This window comes from Dendropsophus ebraccatus, unplaced genomic scaffold (assembly GCF_027789765.1).
Source record: "Dendropsophus ebraccatus isolate aDenEbr1 unplaced genomic scaffold, aDenEbr1.pat pat_scaffold_1123_ctg1, whole genome shotgun sequence".
In the NCBI taxonomy this organism is placed as follows: domain Eukaryota; kingdom Metazoa; phylum Chordata; class Amphibia; order Anura; family Hylidae; genus Dendropsophus; species Dendropsophus ebraccatus.
The window spans coordinates 1-12,136 of NW_027208540.1; the positions used below are offsets into that span (position 1 = coordinate 1).

A 12,136-nucleotide genomic window follows, 5' to 3' on the forward strand; every position below is an offset into this window, starting at 1 on the left:
ACTACACTTGATCTTAGCCAAAAGGCCGAGAAGCGATGGCCACACGGTTTCCCGAAAACTCCCCTTCTCGGACACCACGTCCTTCTTGTTAAGGCGAAGCCAGACATACATACCCTATTATGCGCTCCACCCTCTCAGATGGGCGGACCGACGTGCTTTCACACTGCATCTCCTATTGCCTAGCACTGCCTCTGTCTTCCTTTCTGCTCTCAAAATCTGAATAGCTCCACCCCCCAATCACACTGCGTCTGCTTCCACCTGATGGATGGCAGACATACACGTCTCTGTCTCTGTCTCCGTCTCTGTCTGGCATACATGACATGCAGCTAGCTCTTTGGCTGGCTGTCTCTGTAGCTGGCTGGCTGTCTCTGTGGCTGGGCTGCCTAGCTGGCTAGCTTATTATTAGTACGTACCTACCTACCTACCTACCTACCTACCTACCTACCTATCTATCTATCTATCTATCTAATCTATCCTATCTATCCTATCTATTCTATCTAATGTATCTAATCTATCTATCAAAGAACATGGAGGGTGAATTCTCCCAGCTGGAGCCGTAGGCAGGCAGCATCAGCAGGATACATCGCCACCAGAAATCAAATCCAAAGGAAACGGTTTAATAAACTGCACCTACCTTTCCACCTACCTGCTCGGTCGCTTGACCGGCTGCAACTGAGCTGCTTGTTGTGCTGGCAGCTGTGTATAGCAGCAAAGCCTTGATGACATCACGTTCCCGCGATGACATCACCAGCACTGCCCGGCAGCCAAGTTGTAAACAACTCTGCCAGTTGGGTTGCCATGGCAACAGAGGCCAGCAAGTCTTGGACAAACAAAACTTTTCGTAGCCACACTCGGCTAATTTTTCGGGGTCGGTCCACCTGCGCACAACACACTCGAGGGATGTTTCTTGCAAAACAGTAGTTCAGGTGCAGCCGGCTTGTTTCCTTCTTCATTCTTTTGCTCTGTTTTTTGCAAACCATTAGGGGGGTGCACTGAACCTGGAGGCACTGCAATACCAGGTCAATGCCTGGAGAGGACAGAGCAAGCTCTTTTTCCATCTCCCTGTTCTAAAAATCCATTTAATATATGGTCCCCCAGATAGGGGACGTATCAGATATTAAACTGATAAGAACAGATTTTTTTTTTTTTTTTTTTTTTCTTTTGAGTCCGAGAGCGTGGCTCTCACCCAAGTGCACAAAAAGGTGCAGACGTGCCACACAAAAAGTGCAACAAGGATGCGGTCTATCGCAAGCCCACTCTAAAAAGAGATGGGCCCCCAACCAACCACATTCCCATCCCCTTCCGGGCCAGAAGGCACCTGCAAAGGTTCGGGACAAATATTCCTCTCACTATCCTCTCACCGCAGGAAGCAGAGAGAGGACCAATGCGCTCATAGCAACCACCCCAGCGTTAGCTAAGGGCTTTCGCCAATGAGCAGCCGTACCCAAACGGTTTTGGCTATCTCCCGAAGGAGACCCAGGGGGTGCAGGGAGGCAAGGACCTGATGGCCACACATGCCTCCCCTAGACCTCTAGGGGACACCCAGAAGGGCGACCGCAACCTAGAAAATCCTTGTGACAAAAACACACGTGAAAAAGTGAACACACAGTGACAAAAATTAAATTAAATAAATAAAGATGGTGCTGTGTGATACAGCCCGGACATCCGGCCGGATCTATAAAAATTACCCATAGCTCTCAACAGCCGGAGACCGGAAAGCTAAAGGTGAGTGTGCTCAAGGGGTGATAGTGAAGTACCGTGCTAAGTGCTTTCACTCAGTGGGATCCCATCTCCAGTGAGTTACGGCACCCTGGGGTCACCACTCCCAGGCACTTCTGGCACCTCGGCTCTCAGCCCCCTCGAGCCCCCGGCACAGATCCGGAGGGTCATGGCATCTTGCACCGGCTGACTTGCCGCGGCCAGCCACCTGCTCAACCCTTATTCCCTCCGTGTGTTTCCCTGCTCTCTCACGAGCGGTACTACACTTGATCTTAGCCAAAGGCCGAGAAGCGATGGCCACAACGGTTTCCCGAAAACTCCCCTTCTCGGACACCACGTCCTTCTTGTTAAGGCGAAGCCAGACTACATACCCTATTATGCGCTCCACCCTCTCAGATGGCGGACCGGACGTGCTTTCACACTGCATCTCCTATTGCCTAGCACTGCCTCTGTCTTCCTTTCTGCTCTCAAATCTGAATAGCTCCACCCCCCAATCACACTGCGTCTGCTTCCACCTGATGGATGGCAGACATACACGTCTCTGTCTCTGTCTCCGTCTCTGTCTGGCATACATGACATGCAGCTAGCTCTTTGGCTGGCTGTCTCTGTAGCTGGCTGGCTGTCTCTGTGGCTGGCTGCCTAGCTGGCTAGCTTATTATTAGTACGTACCTACCTACCTACCTACCTACCTACCTACCTATCTATCTATCTATCTATCTAATCTATCCTATCTATCCTATCTATTCTATCTAATGTATCTAATCTATCTATCAAAGAACATGGAGGGTGAATTCTCCCAGCTGGAGCCGTAGGCAGGCAGCATCAGCAGGATACATCGGCCACCAGGAAATCAAATCCAAAGGAAACGGTTTAATAAACTGCACCTACCTTTCCACCTACCTGCTCGGTCGCTTGACCGGCTGCAACTGAGCTGCTTGTTGTGCTGGCAGCTGTGTATAGCAGCAAAGCCTTGATGACATCACGTCCCGCGATGACATCACCAGCACTGGCCCGGCAGCCAAGTTGTAAACAACTCTGCCAGTTGGTTGCCATGGCAACAGAGGCCAGCAAGTCTTGGACAAACAAACTTTTCGTAGCCACACTCGGGCTAATTTTTCGGGGTCGGTCCACCTGCGCACAACACACTCGAGGGATGTTTCTTGCAAAACAGTAGTTTCAGGTGCAGCCGGCTTGTTTCCTTCTTCATTCTTTTGCTCTGTTTTTTTGCAAACTCATTAGGGGGTGCACTGAACCTGGAGGCACTGCAATACCAGGTCAATGCCTGGAGAGGACAGAGCAAGCTCTTTTTCCATCTCCCTGTTCTAAAAATCCATTTAATATATGGTCCCCAGATAGGGACGTATCAGATATTAAACTGATAAGAACAGAGTTTTTTTTTTTTTTTTTTTTTTTTTTTAAGTTGGCTATCCCACAAAAGGGGATATCAACAATTTTATTCAAAACAAATTATTTACAAAATAAAAGAATTTTCACAAATCAAAAACATAACACAGATCAAACTCACATATCCATAACAAAATTAAATTTACATTACAATGTACATAACAAAAACGGGGAAAAAAAACCAAAACCCCAAAAACAAAACCCATATCTATCTTCCCTTTAAATAACAAAAAGAAAAGAAACCAACATAATTTCATCAAGCTCGCAAACCTCCTTAAACGCAAATAAGTCAATATACGAAGCATAGTCGGCGAGATAGACTTACACTCTTCTAATCGCTTCATTATCTCACAAGGCATTTGATAAGTCTCAAAAAACCCTTCACTCTCTTTCCCCAAACTAACTCTAACTTTTTCTCCCACCCGACCATAGAAACTCCTCTTTTCTATATGACTCTATATCATCCATACATCCTGAGACACAATACTACGATCCCTTCTCCTTCCTCTGAAGGGACCTTACTGTCCTTTTTCCTTTTCTCCTCCTCTCTGGGAACTCTCTCCACCTCCCTAGGAGTCCTTCTAACTGAAGGGTCCATACTCTCCTCCTGCTGAGGACTCTCACTCCCTCCAGCTGCTTCCTGCCCTTCCTCCTTCTCCCTCCCCCGCTTCCTTCTAAGTGGACAAACAGCGTACAGGTGCTCTGCACTCCCACACAAATGGCACACCTTCTTCTGATTGCATGACTCCGCCACATGCCCCTCTGTTTGACATTTTGTGCAAAATATCACAGTACAATGTTCCTTCAAATGTCCATACTTTTTACATTTACGACAAAAGTCGTCATAGCCTGCAAAAAAACAGTCTCCATTAACAGCTCCAATCCTGAAACGTCCTGGAGGCATACACAGTTTCCCATTCTCCAACACTTTGAACTTCACAGCAAACCTCCACTTCATTGTCCAAAGTCCGAACTGATTTAAGACTTTTCCTTTTGGAGCAATTTCCTCGCAGTACTTTGCCAGAAAAACCCGCAATTTCCTCTTCGTTCACATAGGGGCTGTACATCCGCACCGTGATCAGTCTTTCTCATCCTCGGGAAATGAGACATATATCAATACCGTTCAATATAACATTTCCCTTGCAACATTCGATCTTACCCATCAGAAAGCTGTAATCCTCTTCTGAAGCCAACACCAGGTCGTATACACCACGCTTTGGGAACTCCAACAAGGCCAAAACTTGACTCCGCTGTAACCCAAGGAGCTTAAACAGAACCTCTTCCACCAAGAAGACCAGCCCAATTCTTTCTTTCCCGGATCTTTTAACGTAAAACGACATCCGTTTCTAATCTTTGCATAAGCCGGGACTTCTTCTGCCGTGGTTCCATCCATATTGGTTGCATCCATCTTCAAAATATCGCCTCCGCCAGCACACCGAACAGGAACAAAAACACCTCCATTGGCAAGCAAGTAGGTGAGGGATCGCTGATCTTAGCCAAAAGGCCGAGAAGCGATGGCCACAACGGTTTCCCGAAAACTCCCCTTCTCGGACACCACGTCCTTCTTGTTAAGGCGAAGCCAGACATACATACCCTATTATGCGCTCCACCCTCTCAGATGGCGGACCGGACGTGCTTTCACACTGCATCTCCTATTGCCTAGCACTGCCTCTGTCTTCCTTTCTGCTCTCAAATCTGAATAGCTCCACCCCCCAATCACACTGCGTCTGCTTCCACCTGATGGATGGCAGACATACACGTCTCTGTCTCTGTCTCCGTCTCTGTCTGGCATACATGACATGCAGCTAGCTCTTTGGCTGGCTGTCTCTGTAGCTGGCTGGCTGTCCTCTGTGGCTGGCTGCCTAGCTGGCTAGCTTATTATTAGTACGTACCTACCTACCTACCTACCTACCTACCTATCTATCTATCTATCTATCTATCTAATCTATCCTATCTATCCTATCTATTCTATCTAATGTATCTAATCTATCTATCAAAGAACATGGAGGGTGAATTCTCCCAGCTGGAGCCGTAGGCAGGCAGCATCAGCAGGATACATCGGCCACCAGGAAATCAAATCCAAAGGAAACGGTTTAATAAACTGCACCTACCTTTCCACCTACCTGCTCGGTCGCTTGACCGGCTGCAACTGAGCTGCTTGTTGTGCTGGCAGCTGTGTATAGCAGCAAAGCCTTGATGACATCACGTCCCGCGATGACATCACCAGCACTGGCCCGGCAGCCAAGTTGTAAACAACTCTGCCAGTTGGTTGCCATGGCAACAGAGGCCAGCAAGTCTTGGACAAACAAACTTTTCGTAGCCACACTCGGGCTAATTTTTCGGGGTCGGTCCACCTGCGCACAACACACTCGAGGGATGTTTCTTGCAAAACAGTAGTTTCAGGTGCAGCCGGCTTGTTTCCTTCTTCATTCTTTTGCTCTGTTTTTTGCAAACTCATTAGGGGGTGCACTGAACCTGGAGGCACTGCAATACCAGGTCAATGCCTGGAGAGGACAGAGCAAGCTCTTTTTCCATCTCCCTGTTCTAAAAATCCATTTAATATATGGTCCCCAGATAGGGGACGTATCAGATATTAAACTGATAAGAACAGATTTTTTTTTTTTTTTGATTGAAAATATCTTTATTACAATCAGTCGTCGTCAGGCATACATAAACTGTGACGCAGCACAGTTCAATAAATAAGACACTACATACTCAGCACCATGGTACAACATACAGCACAGGCTCCCTACGCTATACATCATACCACCCGCTACACTAACATTCCCGCATACCTTAGCAATCCTAAAACAACAAACAATAAAGCAATACAGACAAGTGATGGGGTAAGGGGGGTGGGAAAGAGGGGGGTAGGGAGGGGAAATCACAGGCCCGAAGCTTTATTGAAAGACGACACAACACAAGGGGAGAGGGGGAAGGAGAGGGGTATCAATCCTCTTCTTCCTGGTCCGATCTGTCCATGATGGAATAGTCTCTGAGCAGGCTGTGGACCAGCCTGCGGCAGTCCAGAAAGGACATCCTCTCCTTCTTCAGAATGAGGCGGTTCCTGGCAAGCCATATAGCGTCCTTAAAACAGTTCATAAGGCGCCAGGCCTCCCGGGTTGCCTCATCGCCGAAATTCCCAGGGAACAGGCCGTACAGCACCGCGCAGTGCGTTAGCCTGTTCCTGGGCACGCAGTCACTGAGTTCAAGTTCCAGGGCGTCCAACAGGCCCTGAGCAAACGGACACTGCCAAAAGAGGTGCAAAGATGTTTCCTCCACGAAGGGGCACCGGGGGCAGTACCCGCGTTTTGCACAGGTTGCGGGCATGCATGAATGACCTCAAGGGCAGTCCCCCCTGAATGGCCATCCAAGACAAGTCCTTGTGCCCGTTGGTCAACTTCGCCGAAGCCACATTAGTCCATACAGTCTCTGCGGTGGCCGCAGTGAGCCCTGGAACGAGCTCCATAGGGTCCTGTGCTCTGATGAGCTTGTGGACAGTTTTTGGCTTCCACAAGTCGGGCTTGAGTCCCTCCAGTTGGTGTTCCCTCACAAACTTGACGACGCCCCCGTAGAACCAGGGAGTGTGCCAGTTGTAAGGGATGGAGCTGTCCCACTTGTCCCAGCTCAGACCCCTCCAGAGGGGGAGGAGGAACAGGCGAGACATGGACCTGCCCGCAGAGCCATTTTTCTGTTGCAGAGTCCTCCGCACACAGTCACATACGAAGGCTGCCCGCAGCAAGGTAGGGATATCCGGAACACCTTTTCCGCCCTTGCGGGGTTCCTTGTACATCACGGAGCGCTTCACTCTGTCCATTTTGGAGCCCCAGATGAAACAAAACACGGTCCTGGTGATGGCCCTGCAGACGGTGACATGGGGGGGGCCAGGCCTGTGCGGTGTACTGAAGCACAGGCAGAACTTCGTTCCTCAGGACCAATGCTTTGCCCTCAATGGTGAGGTGTCTGAGGCTCCACAGCCCGATCTTCGTATTGACCTTAGCCAATCGCTCTTCCCAGGACTTGAGGGCCGCGCCTTCCTTTCCGAACCAGACTCCAAGGATCTTGATGAAGTCCGGTTTGATGGTAAACGGTGAGGGAGTCGGAGGAAGCCAGGTGCCACTCCCCGAAGAGCATAGCCTCCGACTTCCCGCAGTTGACCTTTGCCCCTGAAGCCTTTCCGAACTTCTCGCAGGTCTGGACGAGTGCAGTCACCGAACGCTGGTCAGCGCAGAAGACGGTCACGTCGTCCATGTACAGCGAGCACTTGACCTCGTGTCGATCGGGTCCGGGTACGGTGATCCCTCTGATCTCTCCGTTCTGCCGTATAGCCTCCGCGAAGGATTCTATAACACAAACAAAAAGGAGAGGTGAGAGAGGGCAGCCTTGTCTGACCCCAGAAAGAACCGGAAAGGGGTCAGTCTTCCAGCCGTTCACCAGTACCCTGCTGAAAATATCAAAATACATCACGTTAACAAAACGACAAAACATATCACCAAGTCCTAACCTACGCAGTGCCCTGCCCATGAACTCGTGAGAGACCCGGTCGAAAGCCTTCTCCTGATCAAGGCTGACCAGGGCCGCGTGTGCACGGCGGCTTTGGATGTAATGGACCGTGTCCCTCACTAGGGCGAGGCTGTCTGCGATCCTGCGGCCGGGAATGCCACAGGTCTGGTCCAGATGGACGACCTGACCGATGACCTTCTTCAGCCGGTTGGCCAGCACCTTGGCGAGGATCTTGTAGTCCACGTTCAAGAGAGAGATGGGACGCCAATTTTTCAAGTCACATCTCTCCCCCTTCCGCTTATACAGGATCGTGATCGTACCCTCCCTCAACGACGGAGGCATTCTGCCCTCCACCACCATCTCCTCGTACAGCTCCAACAGGACCGGGCAAATGAGATCCCCCAGCGCTACATAGAGCTCCGCTGGGAGACCATCACTGCCCGGGGTCCTGCCAGGCCTAAAGGATTTAGCGGCAGAGAGCAGCTCCCCCACCGTCAAGGGGGCGTCCATGGCCGACGCACCTGCGGGATCAACAACGTTAGTGATACCTGACAGGAACTCGTCGGCCACTTCGGAGTCGGTGGTCTTCGGGGCGTAGAGGCTGCGGTAGAAGCTGGTGACAACCCCCATCACGTCCTCTTTGCCCTTCCGCAAACTTCCGGTCTCATCCCGCAGCTCAGTCAGGGGCGTGTGGCCGGCGTGGAGTTTCCTGAAAAAGAACGAGTTACATTTCTCACCCTTCTCCAGGTTCTCCACCTTGGAACGGAAGACGATTCGCTTGGATTCCTCCTCAAAGTGCCTTTGCAAGCTCTTTTTGGTCTCCTCCAGCTCCTCCTTCACGTCCCAGCCGCACCGGAGAAGGTCTTGCAGTGACCGCAGCTCGCGCTGCAGCCTCCTGAAGTCCCTCTTTCTTCCGCACGCCTGTTGACGACTCTTGGCCTGAAAGAAACTGCGAAATTGAACCTTAACAAATTCCCACCAATCACTAACACGCTCAAACATACATTTATCGTTGCGCCATACGATGTAGGCCTCTCTAAGCTCCTCCAGAACCTCCTCCTGAGCCAGTAGAGCACAATTCAGCTTCCAAGAGCCTGGGCCAGATGGGAAACCATGGCCCAGAACCCCTTGAAACAGAATGGCCCTGTGGTCAGAGAAGAAGCAGGGAACCATAGAGTGCCTAGTCTGCCTGACTGCTCGAGAGGCAAACACAAAGTCAATCCGAGAACGGAGCGAGCCATCGGGGCGGCTCCATGTATAATTAACAGAGCCGTTCCCGATGGACCCAACAACGTCCTGCAAGGATGCTTCAGTCACCATCTCGATGAGCAGTTTGGATGTGACATCCAACTTGACAGATGTCCCAGAACTGCGTCCGTCCGCTTCAATGGGGCAGTTGAAGTCCCCACCCAACACTACAGCCCTGGAGGTTGCGAGCTGGGCCCGCAGGGCCTGGAATAGTTCCAGACGCGCACCCTTCTCAGGAGAGGCATACACATTGATGAGCCTTACGGGCTCCCCCGCCCAAGAGCCGTCTGCAATTAGCAATCTGCCACAGACAAGCTCCTGAACAGAATCAAGTGTAAAGTTGCCTCCCCTGATCAGGATGGCGACCCCTGCGGACTTACAGTCGCCCCCGCCGGACCAGTAGGAGGGACCGTGGGACCACTGCCTGGCCAGATGGTTGTAGGACCTAGAAGAGGACAGAGCACATTCCTGCAACATATACACATCGCACAACTGAGCATTCAAAAACGAAAGAACTGTCTGGAATCTAGACCTATCTCTCATACTCCGCACATTTAAGCTAAAGATGGAAAGATTAGCCATGGGGAGAAAAGAAAAGGGTTAGTCACAGACTCATACGATACCACTCCGGTCGGGCGGATCCTCTTCTTCGGGGCCCGCCGGCCCGACCCATTCCCGTATGCACTCCTCCAGCGCCTCTTTCAGGTGTGCATTCTCTGGGACGTCCTCGAAGTCGAAAGCCTCCGGTTCGTCGACCAGATTCTCCACCACCTGATCCATGTCGCTTTCCTCCGGGAGGTCATCTTCGCAGACCTCGATGATCTTTTTCTTGGAGGTCTCAGCCGATGGGCTGTCCCTCACTTTCCTCTTCCTGTCGGGAACCACTGTGGGGACAAGAGGGGGAAAATCCTCCAAGGAGAGAACCACAGCAGCGGGAGGAAAGGTTAGTGCTGCTGGGTTGGGGGAGTGGGGTGGGAGGGTGGGGGTAGGGGCGGGGGACAGGGGACCCACTGAGGCAATGGGATAGGGGAGGGATTCCTCAGTGGGGGTGGGCGGGGAGGGAGAGGGGGGAGGGGGGGAAGGAGGGGAGGGGGAAGGGGTAGGGAGGGCGGGGGTGGGGGGAGGGTTAGGGGCCGTCGTCCTCTTACCCTCCTTCTTCTTCTTCTCCTTCTCCTTGGGCTTCTGCGCTGCTTGGGCTACGGCCGGCTGCTGGCCGGTCGGAGCTTTGGCAACCACGGATGCCCACGTTCTCTTTTCCCTCTGTGGGCAGGCCCTGTAGCTGTGGTCCGCATGGCCGCAGAGGTTGCAGGTTTTTGCCTTCGGACAGTCCTTGGTCCCATGCCCCGGCACTCGGCAGACTCTACAGGAATCTTCGCTGCAGTCCTTCGCCTGATGACCCTTCTTGCTGCATCTCCTGCAGATCTGCGGCATATCCGGGTAATAGATGAAGCCTGGAGCGTCACCCAAAGAGAAAGCCTGAGGCAGGTGCTGGAAACCGTCGTCCGATGACTCATCCCTGTTGAGCCTCACGACCACCGACCACTTGCCAGTCCAGAATCCAAGGCTGCTCAGGATCTTGGAGGGTTCCTTGACCACTGTGCAGTACCTTGCAAGGAATGTGGCGATGTCCTTGCCTGGGATGTACGGGTTAAGGATTGAAACCGTCACCCGCCTCTCCTCCCTTTGGATTAAGCAGTTGCTTACAAAGCGAGAGAAAGGGGATTCGGGCCTCGCTGCCTTTACCGCCTCCCAGTACCTCCTGCAGGTGTTGAAGGAGGCAAATGTCACATAGAAGATCCCAGTAAAGAAGAAGATGCTGAGGGTTTCAGCCTTGGAGAAACCCTGGTCCAGGACCATCTTCTTGGCGAACACATCCTCAGACATGTCCGGCTCTCTACCATCCACCTTCTTCAGTCGCATGGCCACCGTAGTGCGCATCCAGGGCCGCAGTGTAGGGACGCCTGGATCCGCAGCCTTGCTGGTCGTCGGCTGAGCTGGGGCGGCAGAGGAAGAGGCATCCACGACCTGGGCCTCCTGGCTCTTCCTCGCTTCCTTCCTCTGCTGGGTCTTCTCCGGTGCTGAAGAGGCCATCGCTTCTCCTGGTCGAGCTCCTTCCTGGTGGGCGGAGTTATGCAGATCCTCGTCGAAGGGGGCGGAGAGATGCAAATCCTCGTCGCCGGCTTCTTCGGGGTTCAGCGTCGTCCTTCTCGGGGTTCCGGGGCGTCTTCGTCGATCGTTCGTCGGCAGGCGGAATCGAAGTGGTTCTCCGGTCAAACCGTCGGGCACAGGACAATCGAGCAGCAGGCCGAGAGGAAGGTTCACTCTCGTTCCTGGGGAATAGCCCTACACCCAATAGCTGCAGTGAGCTTAAGACGAATTAAATCGCCGATGCCCAAAGGCCGAGTGCAGGGGGTACCCCAGGACCTGAGCCGTCAAGTCAAGGCAGTTCAGTAAGACAAGGTACTACACTTGATCTTAGCCAAAAGGCCGAGAAGCGATGGCCACAACGGTTTCCCGAAAACTCCCCTTCTCGGACACCACGTCCTTCTTGTTAAGGCGAAGCCAGACATACATACCCTATTATGCGCTCCACCCTCTCAGATGGCGGACCGGACGTGCTTTCACACTGCATCTCCTATTGCCTAGCACTGCCTCTGTCTTCCTTTCTGCTCTCAAATCTGAATAGCTCCACCCCCCAATCACACTGCGTCTGCTTCCACCTGATGGATGGCAGACATACACGTCTCTGTCTCTGTCTCCGTCTCTGTCTGGCATACATGACATGCAGCTAGCTCTTTGGCTGGCTGTCTCTGTAGCTGGCTGGCTGTCTCTGTGGCTGGCTGCCTAGCTGGCTAGCTTATTATTAGTACCTACCTACCTACCTACCTACCTACCTATCTATCTATCTATCTATCTATCTATCTATCTATCTATCCTATCTATCCTATCTATTCTATCTAATGTATCTAATCTATCTATCAAAGAACATGGAGGGTGAATTCTCCCAGCTGGAGCCGTAGGCAGGCAGCATCAGCAGGATACATCGGCCACCAGGAAATCAAATCCAAAGGAAACGGTTTAATAAACTGCACCTACCTTTCCACCTACCTGCTCGGTCGCTTGACCGGCTGCAACTGAGCTGCTTGTTGTGCTGGCAGCTGTGTATAGCAGCAAAGCCTTGATGACATCACGTCCCGCGATGACATCACCAGCACTGGCCCGGCAGCCAAGTTGTAAACAACTCTGCCAGTTGGTTGCCATG

General features: G+C 52.0%; 1 protein-coding gene and 5 pseudogenes across 1 annotated transcript; all 6 read right to left on the reverse strand.

Annotated features, from left to right (window-relative positions):
- On the reverse strand, nucleotides 1–37 carry LOC138774820 (U2 spliceosomal RNA; annotated as a pseudogene; the record flags this gene model as incomplete).
- A 945-nt stretch (nucleotides 38–982) lies between these two features.
- Nucleotides 983–1,206, reverse strand: LOC138774809 (U2 spliceosomal RNA; annotated as a pseudogene).
- A 1,750-nt stretch (nucleotides 1,207–2,956) lies between these two features.
- Nucleotides 2,957–3,162, reverse strand: LOC138774810 (U2 spliceosomal RNA; annotated as a pseudogene).
- Nucleotides 3,163–5,582: 2,420 nt separating this feature from the next.
- Nucleotides 5,583–5,762, reverse strand: LOC138774803 (U2 spliceosomal RNA; annotated as a pseudogene).
- A 4,078-nt stretch (nucleotides 5,763–9,840) lies between these two features.
- On the reverse strand, nucleotides 9,841–11,066 carry LOC138774799 (zinc finger CCHC domain-containing protein 3-like; the record flags this gene model as incomplete). Its single annotated transcript, XM_069955710.1, has 1 exon — nucleotides 9,841–11,066. A coding segment is annotated over exon 1 (1,125 nt), but the record flags the coding sequence as incomplete, so codon positions are not given.
- Nucleotides 11,067–11,230: 164 nt separating this feature from the next.
- On the reverse strand, nucleotides 11,231–11,373 carry LOC138774816 (U2 spliceosomal RNA; annotated as a pseudogene).
- Nucleotides 11,374–12,136: the final 763 nt, after the last annotated feature.